Here is a 15,606-nt window from a genome sequence, read left to right on the forward strand (position 1 = left end):
ACAGCCATCCCCAATATTACAGAGACCCCTCCAGAGGGGTAGGGGGAACTTGAAATACATCCGTTTGCAAACTACTACAAAGTGCTACTTAAATCTAAGGCACCATCGTTTCACCTTGACCTCTGACTCCAGCACAACGGCTTGCCCAGGCTTGCTTCCTGCAGTCTTCACCATAGTGTGCTTTAGAGTCTTTGTCCAAGGCTGTAGGCCTGGGGTGTGACACAGAGACTGTGACACAACTAAGGATTGCTCAAAGCAACAGACGTCCTCCATGTGAGGGACACAACTCAGCAGATCCTGCAGTGGGCCAGTCAGTGAGAGCGTCACATCCCGCACCAGGCAAACAGTGGAGGGAGCAGCCCCCGACCCACAACAACCCGAGAGGAGTCCAAGCCAGATCCTAGGCCACACCAGGTGCCGCGGGTTCAGACCCGGTTATGCTCAGAGCTTCTCCACTTCCTGAGTGGTCATGGTGGTGTGCCGTTCCACAGCGCTTGACCACAGATCTCTTTTATCCAAGGATCTCACAGCTCCTAACAAGCAGTGTACTTTACAGAAGGAAGGAAAGGAAGCAGAATGATAAGTTACACCCCAATCCACAGCCAGCCCAGCAGCAGATCAGTATGGGAGGAACAGTAAACTTTGAAAACAGCAATGGGTGTAGAAATCTCCCCTTAGACCCACATGAAATGGCCCCAAATCCATTTCAGAGATGGTCCAGTCCTCAGGAATAAATCGGAAGTAATCCAATTTTCTCAGTATCCCTCAGATCAGAAAAAAATGGCTTCAGGCCCAGAGACTTACTGGCGTTACTTCTGACGAAAGTCACCCCCCTCTTCTCACTTCTCTTGCCCTCCTCTTCAACCACAGCTGAAGGTGGGAACTCAGAGCTGCAGCCTCCACTACTTCCTAGCACAGCAGAACACAGAGCGAACACATCCCCAGAAGGGAAGTCACAAGTGAGCAGGTGAGTCTGGTCTAGAAGAGCTGGGCGCAAAATCCTGCAACTCAATTTTAACTTTCATGGGGGGTTCTGCAACTGTTTCAACTAACAAAGCAAAAACGTGTCAACTGACTTCACCTTGAAAAGTAACTGAAAGACAAGTCATCTCACGGATCTATTTTGCCTTTAAACTGGAGTGGTATCTGCTACTGCTGCTAAATCACTTCAGTTGTCTCCGACTCTGTGCAACCCCGTAGATGGCAGCCCACCAGGCTCCGTCGTGCCTGGGATTCTCCAGGCAAGAACACTGGAGTGGGTTGCCATTTCCTTCTCCAATGCATGAAAGTGAAAAATGAAAGTGAAGCCGCTCAGTTGTGTCCAACCCTCAGCGACCCCATGGACTGCAGCCTTCCAGGCTCCTCCATCCATAGGATTTTCCAGGCAAGAGCACTGGAGTGGGGTGCCATTGTCTTCTCCAGGAGCGGTATCAAGCGCTTCTCCATCAAGCGGTATGGACTTGAAAAGGTCAGTTACATGTATATTAACAAAAAATCACAGTAAAGCATTAGAATATATCTGCAAGCTGTTGAAGCACTTCCACCTGGGGAAAACTGGTTTGACGTTTATAGGGTGGTGCTGGAAACTAAAGAGAAATAAGGCAGAAGAACATATATCATAATATCCTTTCCTCCATGATTATTTCAGCTTTTCTCACCACTTTGTTTCCATTGCAAACCCTGAACAATCCACCTTCTGATTACAGGAAGAATTTGACCTGTATGCAGGTCAAGAAGCAACAGTTAGAACCAGACATGAAACAACGGGCTGGTTCCAAACTAGGAAAGAAGTACATCAAGGCTGTGTATTGTCATCCTGCTTATTTAACTTATATGCAGAGTCATCATGCGAAATGCCAGGCTGGATGAAGCACAAGCTGGAATCAAGATTGCCAGGAGAAATATCAATAACCTCAGATACCCAGATGACACCACCCTTATGGCAGAAAGCAAAGAGGAACCAAAGAGCCTCTTGATGAAAGTGAAAAGGGAGAGTGAAAAAGCTGGCTTAAAACTCAACATCCAAAAAAACGAAGATCATGGCGTCTGGGCCCATCACATCATGGCAAATAGAGGGGGAAATGGGGAAGCAATGGAAACAGGAAGAATCAGATGCTGCTAATTATAGGCAGAATCAGTGATAATTTCTAGAGTAAAGAGGATGAAACACCAGGCTTCAAACCAGAAGCTTCAGGGTCCAGCCTGAGGACCTGAATGGTTCCTTCTCTCAGGGTTACCAGTTCTACCTGGGGCAACAGCACCTAAATGCTCACTGGGTCACACTGACCAGCTTGGCCTTTATCTCTCAGAAGCTTCTAGTTTTACAACATGCTTTTTGTTTGGTTTAAAGTTGTTTTTTGTTTACAAAGTATTGAGACCTCTTAGTAAAGCTTAGGGAAATTTTCAACAACTATTTCCATTTAGTTTGCAGATAAAATTCAGAGGTGGGGGATGGGTATTTCCATTTGAATGTCAAGCCACACACTCTGACACTACAAACCCAATGAGGTTGTGTTGACAATTTGCTCGAGGTCAGGCTGAAATGGGTCTCTGATGTGGTTATTCTTATGGAGAGAAGTATTCATGGTGATTAGTGAGTGGAGACTTGCCTCTCGTTTCTCTAATAAAATGAGTTTCCTTTAAGGGTATTAGCCTAATAGTCTTCAGAAGACTGCATTAGTTGTGCTTCATTTGGTTTAGGATGTGTGGGCATAAATGGCATAAACCTTAACGTGTATTTACTAGAAGGGATGATGTAAAAGGAAAGTCCTTTTCTGGTTAGGAGAATGGTTTACAACAGATAGAAACCTAAGCATTCTGGTGACAGAGACAGAAGCAGAGAGAAAAGCCAGAAAATAAAGATTATTATTAGCAATGCATGCCCTACATTTATCCCACAAGATTTCCTGAGCATTCCTCAGACATTATAGTGCAATATCATAACTCCAATGTACCCATAGTATTTCTATTTTTCTCAAGCAAAAAGTATATACTTTGAAATATATACTGAATAAAACATACCATAGTATATAGCCTCTTTTAAGACATTAGTAATCTAAACTTCTATAAATATCTTTAAATAACAAACATATTATAGATAGCTATTCACATAGGACACAGTGACACATAACCATACAAAAATAAAACAATCATCTTTTAACTTTTTTTTTTTTTTTTGGAGTAAATTTCAGACACCAGAATCACCTTGTCAATACGGATCCTGGGGATCACGGGTACACATTTATTTATTTAATGGCCATGTTGTGCTCTTTGTGGGATCTTAATTCCCCAACCAGGGGTTGAACCTGGGCCCTCGGCACTGCGAGCATGGAGTCCTAACCACTGAACCACCAGGGAACTCCCTGGATGTACATTTATACCATGCATAGCTACCGCACCCAAGGGCCATGGCAGGAAACATTATTCGCTGGATGTATTACTACATCCTGGTTCAGAAAAGCTTAGGTTGGAATAGAGGTGTCCGAGTGTGATGAGAGAGTTGTCTTTAGCTGTTCCGTGGAAAGGACACATGAATCAGGTCCCCGACCCCAACCCAGACAAAGTGTGAAAATATGAAGCTGTCCTTTGAATGAGTGGAATACAGAACACGTCTCTTTCTTGAGTGTTCCCATATACCATTTGCTACGAATCATTTCTCAACACGTGGGAAAGGCACCAGCATTCTGGACCAAAGGCAAGGGATTTGGGTTCCAGATGCCACATCTGTGCTGCTCCGGGCGCTCTGTAGAAAGCATTCCTCCACTCAAAAGGTGATTTGGGGATCCACGATGCCACATCTGTGCTGCTCCGGGCGCTCTGTGGAAAGCATTCCTCCACTCAAAAGGTGATTTGGGGAACTCAGCTACCCAACCAGATGGAATATGTACATTCTTCTTTTGGAAAACAGAATATTTCTATGAAGAAGTATCCCTGGTCAAAAGTGATCTTTTGCCCGTGGAATGCTGTCCTTCTCTTGAGAACAAGAAACAAAAAATATGGTTTGCATATCCCACCTAGAACCCAGCGTGGTCAGGGGTCCCAGAAGGAACACAGACACTGTTTTCTCAGCTGAACTCCATCCCTCCAGTACGATGGGAGCACTGGAATTGGTGAGGCAGCATCATCGTTTGTTTCCATCCCAACCGCATCCCTCCAGGAGGAGCTGGTGTTTCCAGGAACTGGGTTTCAGTTTTCCTTTACAAGGAAAAATGTTAAGCTCTCACAACGTCTTGAAGAGTTGCCTGAGGGGTAAGACAGGAGGGGAGAGCATCCTGGCTGGTTCTCAAATTGAATTTTCAAGGCGGGCAGAGGAAGGTGGTTTCTGGGGGGAGCCTTCAGAGGCAGACGTGGGGGTTCGCCTCTGCTGATGTTGCTGATAGATGTCCTGGATCAGCAGGGTGTTCATGAGCTTCCACTCCCTATATTTTCTGGCTGTCAGCTTCGGATCATCCAGCAGCTGGTTAATCACGGCCAGGTCGTGTTCTTTACACTGTCCAAGTAGGAAAATAAAAAGAGACACAGAGAGAGAGGAGGGTGAGATGTGATAGCTATCTTAACTTCAATAAACCATCTTTAGCCTTTTGCAAATAAATGCACATATACCTTGACTGTAAAATTATCAAAGTGTTTTTACACACTAATATTCAAATTTCTACAACAATCCTAAGAGACATGGCAGGACACCCACCCTTTGTGCTTAGATAAGCTAAGCACAAAGAGGTAAACATCCCACACAAGGCTTGGGGGAAGAACTGGACACAAAACCAAGGTCTCCTATGTCTCCTATGTTCCTGATTAATCCAGTATTCCACATCACAGTCATATTTCTATCTCAGTGTGAGCTTTATTCCTCCTGGGATGGATAACTGTATAACCATGTTGTTGACCACACAGTACTTATCCTAAGACATAAGACAGTACAAAATGTCTCTTTTTTAATTTTCTATTAAATTGTATTAATTTTAAATAAATTTCACACATTTATTTAATGTATACAGACTAAACAGGTAGGCTATCTTTTTATTCAAAGAAGATATCATTAAACTTCCATACAAACAATGCGTATTTCAATGACGCCAATAATCTATTCATATCATTTCACCCTGCCTCCTCCGCAACCAGTGACACACATTTCTGAAATGTCTGTCTCAGGTCAGGGGACTTTTCTATAGTCAAGGAATGGAATGAGACATAAGACATATCAGTTTCCACATTAAAAAAAAAATAAAAGATTTCTCAGCCTACATATTTATCGCAAACCTATTCCTGCTTCCTCCATCTCTGTGACCGTAATCCCAATTTGGGATATAAAGTCTCACTTATCACCCTTAATCTGCTGCTACAGCCTCCCAAGTGAGGTTCCTGCCCCCAGTCCCCACTTTGTATCCACCCTCTGTCCGACAGTCCAGGGAGTCCCCCTGAAATTCTGAGTCCTCTTAACGGTTCCCCTTCTCACCCAAGTTTCCACGGACGTGAGCCCATTTGTTGATTCTCCACTTGCTTTTTCCTTTCCTCTTTAGGAGTATTGACATGGGTTTTCTCCCCCATACAATGCTGCTTCACCACCCCAGGACATGTCACACAGAGGACCTTCTACACCCTTCTTCACCTGCTGTTGCTGCTGATAAGTCGCTTCAGTCGTGTCCGGCTCTGCACGACCCCATAGACGGCAGCCCACCACGTTCCTCCATCCCTAGGATTCCCCAGGCAAGAATACTGGAGCAGATTGCTATTTCCTTCTCCAATGCACGCATGCATGCTAAGTCGCTTCAGTCGTGTCTGACTCTGTGCAACCCTATGGACAGCAGCCCACCAGGCTCCTCTGTCCACAGGATTTTCTAGGCAAGAATACTGGAGTGGGTTGCCATTTCCTTCTCCACTTCTTCACCTAGTGGACTCTAATTCCTAGAGTGATTTTCACATGGAATATTTCCCAATCTCCCTCTCTCTCTCTTTTGTTTTTTAATGGATTTTACTACAGCTCATGAATGTACATTCACTTCAGGCAGAGGACCTCCTTCACCTAGTCGACTCTAATTCCTACCTAGAGTGATTTTCACATGGAACATTGGCCAATCTCTTTTTTTTTTTAATGGATTTTACGACAGCTCATAAATGTACATTCACTTCGGGTATCATGCTCTCCAAAAAACTGAACCCCAGATTGAACTGAGAAGATTTTTTCATGCTTGCATGCCTTCCAATGCTTGGAACCCTCTTAGAACTTACCACATCACACTTAGATGTTCATGGGTCTGTCACGTCGTCTATTCTAAAGCTTCTTAAGGAAGGCGACAAGGAACATATTTTATTCATTCCTGCATTCCCCGAATCTCACACAGTGCTGAGGGCCAGGTAGACATTCAGTTATGAACTGTCTCTGCTAATCCGGGGCAGGATGTGCATAGGTAAGCATTCACTGCTGTGCTTACTGGTCCAAGTTCAAACGCATGACCACTGCCATTAAGTGGACTTGCACGACTATTCAGTAACTGCGTTTTCTCATCCCTTTTTTCTCCCACTCCCCTAAATGACTATTTCAGAGTTTCTCATTTCTGCTCAGATCTCCTCCCCAATCCTCCCCTGTAGCTGATGACCCTGCTCTTTATTTTTTTGAGGAAATGGAAACAATCAGAAGAGTAGTTCTCCCAAGCTCCTATTGCCTTCTATCTACATCAGCACAGGTACATGCTGCCTTCCTTCCTGTTCACTTGGGTGAAATGTCTGTGCTTCCAGCAAAGACCCATCTCTCTACTTGTAAAAGCATGTTCTTTCGTACATTTAGGAAATTTGCTCCAGCAATTCTCACCCCTTTCCTGTGACTCATCAGTTTCCCATCTGCAGGTGATCATTCTCACTGGCGTACTCATATGCTCTTATTTATCATAAAAGCCCTTCCTTGACCCCCTTCTCTGCTTCCAATGTCCTTGTGCCTCCTCTTTTAGACCCACTGGCACATGAATGTATTGTTTGTGCTCTACATTCAGCTTTAACTTATGCTTTATTTGGAGTGTTTTATTATATTTTCTTGTCTTCTTCTTTTCCTGTTTCTAAATTCACTGGAGTAACATGCATTTCAAGGGAAAAGGTTCACACACATAGTAATCTGAGTAGTGAGATTTATCATTTTGAATCACAAAAGCAAGGGTGTGGTGATAAACGGAGGTTAAAAGATATTTTGGGGTTTCAGGAAGGAGAGAAAAACTGTGCAGAAGGAAAGTAACCAAAGAGGAATACCAAGGAGGTTGGCCAAGACCAAGAAACAGAGGAAAGAAAGGTTAGTAAGTAAAGTGGGTAACTAGGAAGGACTGCCAGAAAGTCAAGCAAAACCAAGGCAGTTTTCTCTCTGAGTCCAACATCAACACTTCAGAAAACAATCTTTCTCACCCAAAAATATGCTTCTATTCTCTAGTCTTACCATAGTACTATCGTAAGTAGTCACTTAAGGAGTTTCACTTCGTTCTTAAGAAATCTTGATATCTGTCCAGAGAGTGATCCTAATATGCTATTGAAGAAATTATTAATTAAGATCTTGGCAAATCAACAAAATTTGGAAAACTGATTTTTTCAAGGCAAAAATGAATTCACCACCCCTCTAAAGGGGATAAAAGGTTTTAGGAAAGGATCTCTTCAACTTTGGGCTAACACTTCTCATATGGTTTCTAGCTCTAAATAATTCAAATTTCTTCCCATTCAGCTCAAGTCTGTGTTAGTTCCTTTATGGATAAAAGAAAAAAACTGTAGATAAGAATAGAGAGGAAGGAAATTAGCAAAACAATAAAACTCTCTGAGCTCCTTCCTAGACTTGGCAACCCAGGGTCAAGAGCATCAGGCAAAAAGCCCTGCTTCTCCCCTGTAGAGCAAGAGGCTTGCTGAATGCTTTGAACTACTTTTACAACATCCTTCTGGTTTTCTGGCAGGTAGGGTCTGATAGAGTTCTGAAAAATATCATCCTTTCATTTTTTTACTCCAACTATTCAGTGCATGGTTTGTATCAAGACCTAAGCATTGGAAATGGATTCTATCAGAGCAGTTGGGCAAAGAAAGGTCTGTTCCCCTTCAGATACAAGTGAGGGTAGTTTTCGGAGAAAGTTTCAGTTGGACTCATTAATCATTTCATTAATCATTCATTTAAAAATAAAGACAGGCTTAGCCAAAAGTCAGGGAAGGTGGAGCTCTCGGAGACTCTTAAAGATCTAAAGATCTCTAGTGTGCGACCCAATAGTTTGCTCAACTTCCTAAAAGAATTTCTATAGAGAGTATTCATTCCAATACAATCCCCATGCAAGAATTTTTCTTTATTTCTGGAATGTGCCTACACTACTATAAACATTATTATTAAAATAGTTTGCTTGCTTCTGCATGAAACTGTTCTTTTTTTTGGCTTGTCCACACTCCAGCTTTGAAGTATTTTTTTATATATTTATATTGCAATGTAATATACACAGAGAAAAATGTACACATAAAGTCTGTGCTTAATAAAATCATCACAAAAAGAGCACATTTGTGTAACCACTGTCACAGTCAAGGAAAGACTCTTATCTGGCACTTCAAAAGCTTTACTGTGATCCTACTCAGTATATATCCTCACCTTTTCCTCAAAGGTGACCACTATCCTAACAGCTTGAGTTTTAAAGACAGAACTCCCCTGGTGGTGGAGTGGTTAAGAATCCCCCTGACAATGCAGGGGACATGGGTTCAGTCTCTGGTCCAGGAAGATCCCACATGGCCCAGGACAACTAAGCCCATGTGTGGCAACTACTGAGCCCTAGAGCCTGAGAGCTACAACTACTGAACCTGTGTGCTGCACCTAATAAAGCCCACACGCCCAGAGCCCATGCTCCACAGCAAGAAAAGCCACTGTGATGAGAAGCCTATGCACGGCAACTTGAGAGTAGCCTACATGCAGCAATGGAGACCCAGTGTAGCCAATAAATAAATGGAAAAAAAATGTTAAGATAGTTAAAAGAAAATTATTCTGATAGCTTTCTGACATGAATAAGCATGCATGTACCAAATGATCATTCTCTAATGAAGAGGCTGATTTTTTTTTTTTTTCAACAAGGTCAATTTCCATGTCATCCTGCCCTCTGACCTCATAGGAGGTTCACAGAAATACACAATGTGGAATCTATCTCATCAGCCCCAGCCTAAGGGATCTGTGGAAAGGCCTTCTTTTCAGTGATGTTCAGAGAGTGCAGCTGGGTGGGGCAGAGAGCCCCTGAAATGATCCAGCATTCCTTGCTCCCTGGGATTCATGCCCTTCTGTAATTCTCCTTCTTGACTGTAGGGACGCTGACCTAGCGATTTGCTTCTAATGAATAGAACGCTGTAAAAGCAATGTCACGTCTCTCCTGAGGCTGGGGTATGACCCACCCTGCTTGCTCACTCTCCCCACCTTACTCGCTCTGCAGGAAGTCAGCTCTTACTTTGAGAGCTGCTCTATGAAAAGACCCACATGGGAAGGAACTGGGGTGGCCTCCAGCCCATAGACAGTGAACAAATGAACAACTGAGACCGTCAGTCCAGCAACCTGTAAGGAACTGAACTCTGCTGTGAAAAAGCTTAGAAGCACACTTTCCCACAGTGGAGGACTGTGGATAGCCCCAGCTGGTGCCTGGATTATAGCCTCATGAGGGACATGGAAGCAGAAACACTGAACCAGGCCACACCCAAAGTCCTGACTCCCAGAAACTGTGAGACAATAAATGTCTAGTACCTGGAGCTGCTATGTTTGTGGTTATTTTTGTTGCCTAGTTAGTAATTACTAAAACCTGGGAAGAAAAGAAAAATCTGTTGGATTCATCAATTCTGTGGCTATAGTGCCTGAAGAACAAGAGGTCACAGAGAACCACAACTCTGCAAATATTGAGTTGGCCAAAAAAGTTCATTCGGGTTTTTCAGTAACATCCTAAGAAAAACCCAATGAACTTTTTGGCCAACCCATGATGACAGACTATATTTGATTTTGAAAGGAGTGCTAGTAATGTTTTTCATCATTAAATGCTAAGGAAATTTCTCTACATTTGGGTTTTCTTTCTATAAATAAAATGTACCTTTGCCTTTTATTTTTCAGCTTCATTTTAGCAAGGTTTTTAGGATGCTTAAGTTTTCTATAGATGAACAGGGACATCTGACTAAGAGTTACTCAGTCATCTTTGGTAGCCTTGTCTTTTTGCTTGCTGACATTTCTTCCTGGAAAGGGATTCACATTCATATGATACAAAAGGACATGTACAAAACAGAATTAAATTTCAGGTCTGTCAAGGCTTTTCAGAATCTATAAATCTTCTGCTAATTCAGAACTATTTTACAAACTCTTCTGGCCTCCCCTTGTTTGTACTGTTGTCTAAATGTGAAACCAGGATGCTCTTGCTACAGAGAACCCTTTCAGTTACAGGAGGCCCTAGAAATAGCTCCAGTACATCCTGTACACTGCCCCTTATTCTCATGATGAAATCCCCTGCTACCAGGAAGTATCTCTTTCCCACTGCCCAGCTCTCATGGTGTTTTGTAGCTTCAAACCCAACAGCTTGAAGTCTCTTAAGTCTTTGCTGTCTCTAAAATGTAGACATTTTCTTCTGGATATAGTATAGAAGAAGGGCCTCCTCTCATGAATCAGGTGAAATCCCAAGATCTTATTAAATATTACTGTGTACTCCTGCCAGTTGAGTATCTCAGACTCTCTCTAACATTTATTATTCCAGGTAGAAGGGTACAAAAACAAATTACACATGATCCTTGCCATCTCGAAGCTTAATATTTGAGATTTTACGCCAGAGTGAATGGAAAAATCAAGGCCTATTGTAAAAACCACATTCCCTAGGGCTTTAGGAATGTCAAGGGTCAACTCACCCTACAGAGACTGTATTGGCTTTACTGCCTTTCCCCACCCTCTAGCCACATAAACACACGTGGTTAGCATGGATTGTTCCACAAAACCAGCATTTCCTCACCCCACATTCACAGAGTTCATCCACAATCTGGAATTTCTTACCTTTAATGTGCTATTCAAAGTTCGTATTTTGTGGAGTTTCTCATTTATGGATGGATTCTTGCACCGCTTGACAAAGGACTTTCTCAGCTCCTTTTTGGTTGAAGGTCGTCGGTCCCCAAGAGGAGACAGACTAGCTTGCTCTAACGATTTGTAGAGCTTCTCCATTTCATCATCTTCGGAGGCTTTTGTCTCTTCTATTAAAATAAAAACATAACAATACGCCCAGTTAATCAAGGACAGAACATTTGACACTGTGGTCCTAAAACAAGATCCTCCTGACACCTTCACCTTAGACTTCCAGGCTCCACAATGGTGAGACATACATTTGTCACAACAGCCCATGTTCCCTTTGAAGGCTCTAGGGCAGGATCTGCTCCAAGCCTCTCCCCCAGCTTTTGACAGTTCCTTGGCTGTGGCAGCAGGACCCTTATCTTGACTTGGTGTCTTATGGTGTGCACGTCTGTGTGTCCCAATATCCCCTTCTATAGACACCAGTCATATTGATTAGGGGGACATCAATCTCTGATTTAGATGATATTTGGGTGAGACTCAGAGTTGACTTAGAGTTGATATTGGAATGGATTCAGACTTTTGGAGATGTTGACATGAATTCAGTTAGGACTTCAACCCAGGGATTTTGGAAGGACAAAACTGAACCCATCACAGTACACCCTCTGTGCTGTGTGCTCAGTTGCATCCGACTCTCAGTGGACCCGTGGACTGTAGCTCACCAGGATCCTCTGTCCATGGAATTTTTCAGGCAAGAATACTAGATTGGGTTGCCATTTTCTTCTCTAGGGGATCTTCCCCACACAGGACTTGAACCTGTATCTCTTGCATCTCCTGCCCTGGCAGGCAAGTTCTTTACCACTTGCACTACCTGGAAGTATATACCCTGTAACCTCCCAAAATTTATGTCCGTCTCACAGGTGAAATACATTCATTCATCCTAACATCGCCACAAGTCTTAACCCATTCCAACATCGACTTTAAGTCTGAAACTCTAAGTCAACTCTAAGTCTCGTCCAAACACCATCTAAATCAGAGATTAGTGGGACTCAGGGGAAGATTCATCCTAGGGAAAAATTCCTCTCCACCTGTGAACATGTGAAACCAAACAAGTTCTCTGCTTCTCAGATACAATAGTGGGAGAGGAAAACCTTTGCAAACCAATATACATCCTAAATAATGAGAACCATTGTCCCAGATTCCTTTTTAATGTCCTTCTTAGAACTGCCCTTTGAAAGAAGGAATCTGCCTGTGGTCTGTGGCTTTGAGCAGATAATAATCATTTCTCATGCCACACACCCCCATTCTCTTCCTTAACCACGCCTCGCCAGCCTCAGCCCAAATGCTTCCATTGGAGTGATTCTCCCGGGTATCCAGAGGGACCCTATATATTTAGGCAGTCCCATCGTGCTAGCCATAGTCACTGATCTAGGGATGCATACGGGTCTCAGATCAGGCCCACGGGGCCAAAGAGACTCAATTCTGAGACTTCGGTTTGGAGTATCAGGGAATCAATCTCCTTGTTTTCCTAAACTGAGCAATGTGATGATATGACCTGGAAGATTCCAGGAATCATGCCAAGAGTCATGAAAATGGAGCCAATCCATAGGATACAATTGAGACATGGATCTTGGTGATACTGTTAGTGTCATCTGAGCCCCTGGGAGCCAATCCATTGCCTTTGTTAAGGTATTCTGGATGTTATCTTCAGTCATATGCAACTGAAAGAGTCTCGAATGATATAGAAATTTACTAAAAAAAAATCATCTCCTGTCGCTGCTTTAATTTCTTACTAAGAACTTCAGTCCTTTATTCACTTTGGTCTCTGAAAAGTCTTGGGAAAGATAGACAATAAGAGTTTTTTTCTACCATGCAGTCCTTAGTTTTTCCTACACATGCAGGAACCATGCGATTTGGTTCCTGTCCTGAGAACAAGATTGACAGAGGATCATATAGAAAGCATGGCCTTAGGAGAACTAAAAAACAGTCTCTCCAAAGGGGATAAAAAAGTCATACCATAGTCGTCTAGGAGCATCAAAATCAAGCACACTCACTTCCTTCACAGTTTACTCTTGTAAGATTAAGTGTCTTTAGGCAATGTTTTTTCCCCCTTCTACTACCAGAAAGTCCATAAGCATGCATAGTACTCTTTCATGAAATGGAGAGAAAAGATGTTGGGTTAACTTTGCAATTAAATTATAGTACTGGTCAATAAACTTCTTTGTTTTCTATCAAAACAATATCAAAAAAAAGGAGGAAATATTCAAAACTACATTCGAACACAGACTTTTTGGCTCAGTTGGTGCAGATATCAAAAGTAGGCTTTTGTCAATAAGCACATGAAAGGATGCTCAGTATCATTAGTCATTAGAGAAATGCAAATCCAAACCACAATGAGATACTATGTCACACTCACCAGGGTGGCTAAATTAAAAAGGACATAAGTGTGGCGAAACCAGAACATTAAAGTCCTTGGTGGGAATGTAAAATGGACCCCACTTTAGGAAACAATCTGGTAGTTTCTCAAAATTCTAACTGTAGACTTATCATGTGTGTGTGCTAAATCGCTTCAGTCATGTCTGACTCTTTGCAACCCTGTGGACTGTAGCCCACCAGGCTCTTCTGTCTACAGGATTCTCCAGGCAAGAATATCGGAACAGGTTGCCATGCCCTCCTCCAGGGGATCTTCCTGACCCAGGGATCAAACCCATGTCTCCTGTGTCTCCTGCATTGCAAATAGATTCTTTACTGTGAGCCACCATATGACCCATCAATTCTATTTCTAACTATGTATTCAAGAAAATTAAAAACATACATTAACACAAAACTTGTGCATGAATGTCATGAAAGACACAAACAAAAGGTGCGACAGTGTAAATAAATGTTCATCGATTGCTGCAATATGGTACATGCAGGGAATGGAGTATCAGTCATTAAAAGAAATGAAGTACTAACACACACAAAAACATGGATGAACTGCAAAAAATTCTTTGAAGTAAAAGGAGCCAGTCACAAAAGGCATATACCATATTGTCCATTTATAATAAAATTTCCAGAATAAACAAATCTATAGAGACAGAAAGTAGATTAGTGGTTGCCTGGGGCTGAGGAGGGGACAAGCAGGAATGACAGCTAATGCGTATGGGGTTTTCCTGTGTGTGATGTGACACACTTCACATCAGATTGTGGAGTTGCACAACTCTATGAATATATTAAAAACCACTGAACTGTTTTTTATGTGAATTTTACGGTATGTGTAAGAAGCCAACTGCCGATGAGAAGAATTAAGAGACACAGTTTCATCCCAGGGTCAGGAAGATCCCCTGGAGAAGGAAATGGCAACCCACCCTAGTATTCTTGCCTGAAAAATTTCATGGACAGAGGAGCCTGGTGGGCTACAGTGCATGTGGTCGCAAAGAGTCGGATACAACTGAGCAACTGAACAAGCATGCATACATGAAATATATCTCAATAAAGCTGTTAAAAATTAGGCTTTAATAAGATTATCATGATAACTGATGACATTTGCATAGGAAAAATACTAAGCTTGGTAATAGTCCTGGAGTTAAGCTGGAGACATTAAAAAGTGTTAAGAAATTGAAATTAAAAGACATCTGACTCCTAGAGGGTAACATTAGCATTGAAGACTCCACGAGTTTTCAGTCCCACAAGATCACAGTAATTTTATACATCTTTTTTTTTTTTTTTTTTAAAGATAGGCAAGCAGGACTCTACTTCAAATAAAGTCTGGATATATAGCTTTTATGGCTTCCCTGGTGGCTCAGACAGTAAAGAATCTGCCTGCGATGAAGGAGACCCAGGTTCAATCCCTGGATTGGGAAGATGCCCTGAAGAAGGGAATGGCTACCCACTCCAGTATTCTTGCCTGGGGAATTCCATGGATAGAGGAGCCTGGTGGGCTACAGTCCATGGAGTTGCAAAGAGTCGGACAGGACTGAGTGACTAACACTTTCACATGGCTTTTAATACCACAGTATTTTTAAAGTAATATATATTTAACAAATTTTAAGAAATCAGTGAAATAAGTATACAACAAAAATAAACAGAATGGTTACTTTCTCTGTGTGTACCAAGATGCTCAGTTGTGCTACTAAAGACTGTGATAGAAAATAAAATTATTTTTGACTAGCACGTTAATTTGTAATTATGTCAGAGTAAAATGATTATAAGATCTTATATCTAATTTGACAGACAGTACATTGGTAAGGATGAAAATAAGCTTTAGGAGCTTGGAATAGCATGGCATAAAGTACATTCCCTAAATGAAAAAGAAGATGGCTTATTTGGATAATCTTATATTATTTAATATATTTTTATGAATATATATTACCTTTAAGTTTAAAAAAAAAATCACAGACTATCTCCCTCTCCCCACCCACCCCAACATTCCCTTCTCTAAATTAAACTTCAGGGCACTACCCAGGAGGATGTGTGTGTGAGTCTGTGTGTGTGTGTGTGTGTGTGTGTGTGTGTGTGTGTGTGACTTGCTCCTCCTAGAAATAGTGGAACTTTCAAATTAACACGTAGGTACAGTGGACCTTTTGCCATTACAAAAAGTTAATACAATTTACCTAAAATAT

General features: G+C 42.0%; 1 protein-coding gene across 3 annotated transcripts in view; it reads right to left on the reverse strand.

Annotated features, from left to right (window-relative positions):
- Positions 1 to 3,200: 3,200 nt before the first annotated feature.
- Positions 3,201 to 15,606, reverse strand: part of IPCEF1 (interaction protein for cytohesin exchange factors 1) — a 170,697-nt gene continuing 158,291 nt past the window's right edge. For all 3 annotated transcript variants that reach the window (XM_010840846.1, XM_010840845.1, XM_010840847.1), the window contains 2 exons: positions 10,997 to 11,190; positions 3,201 to 4,489 (listed from right to left, as the gene is read on the reverse strand). In XM_010840846.1, coding sequence (XP_010839148.1) covers positions 4,283 to 4,489; positions 10,997 to 11,190 — 401 coding nt within the window. In that variant the 3' untranslated portion in view covers positions 3,201 to 4,282. The remainder of the gene's footprint in view (positions 4,490 to 10,996; positions 11,191 to 15,606) is intronic.

Source organism: Bison bison, unplaced genomic scaffold, assembly GCF_000754665.1.
Source record: "Bison bison bison isolate TAMUID 2011002044 unplaced genomic scaffold, Bison_UMD1.0 scf7180017864148, whole genome shotgun sequence".
NCBI classification, from domain to species: domain Eukaryota; kingdom Metazoa; phylum Chordata; class Mammalia; order Artiodactyla; family Bovidae; genus Bison; species Bison bison.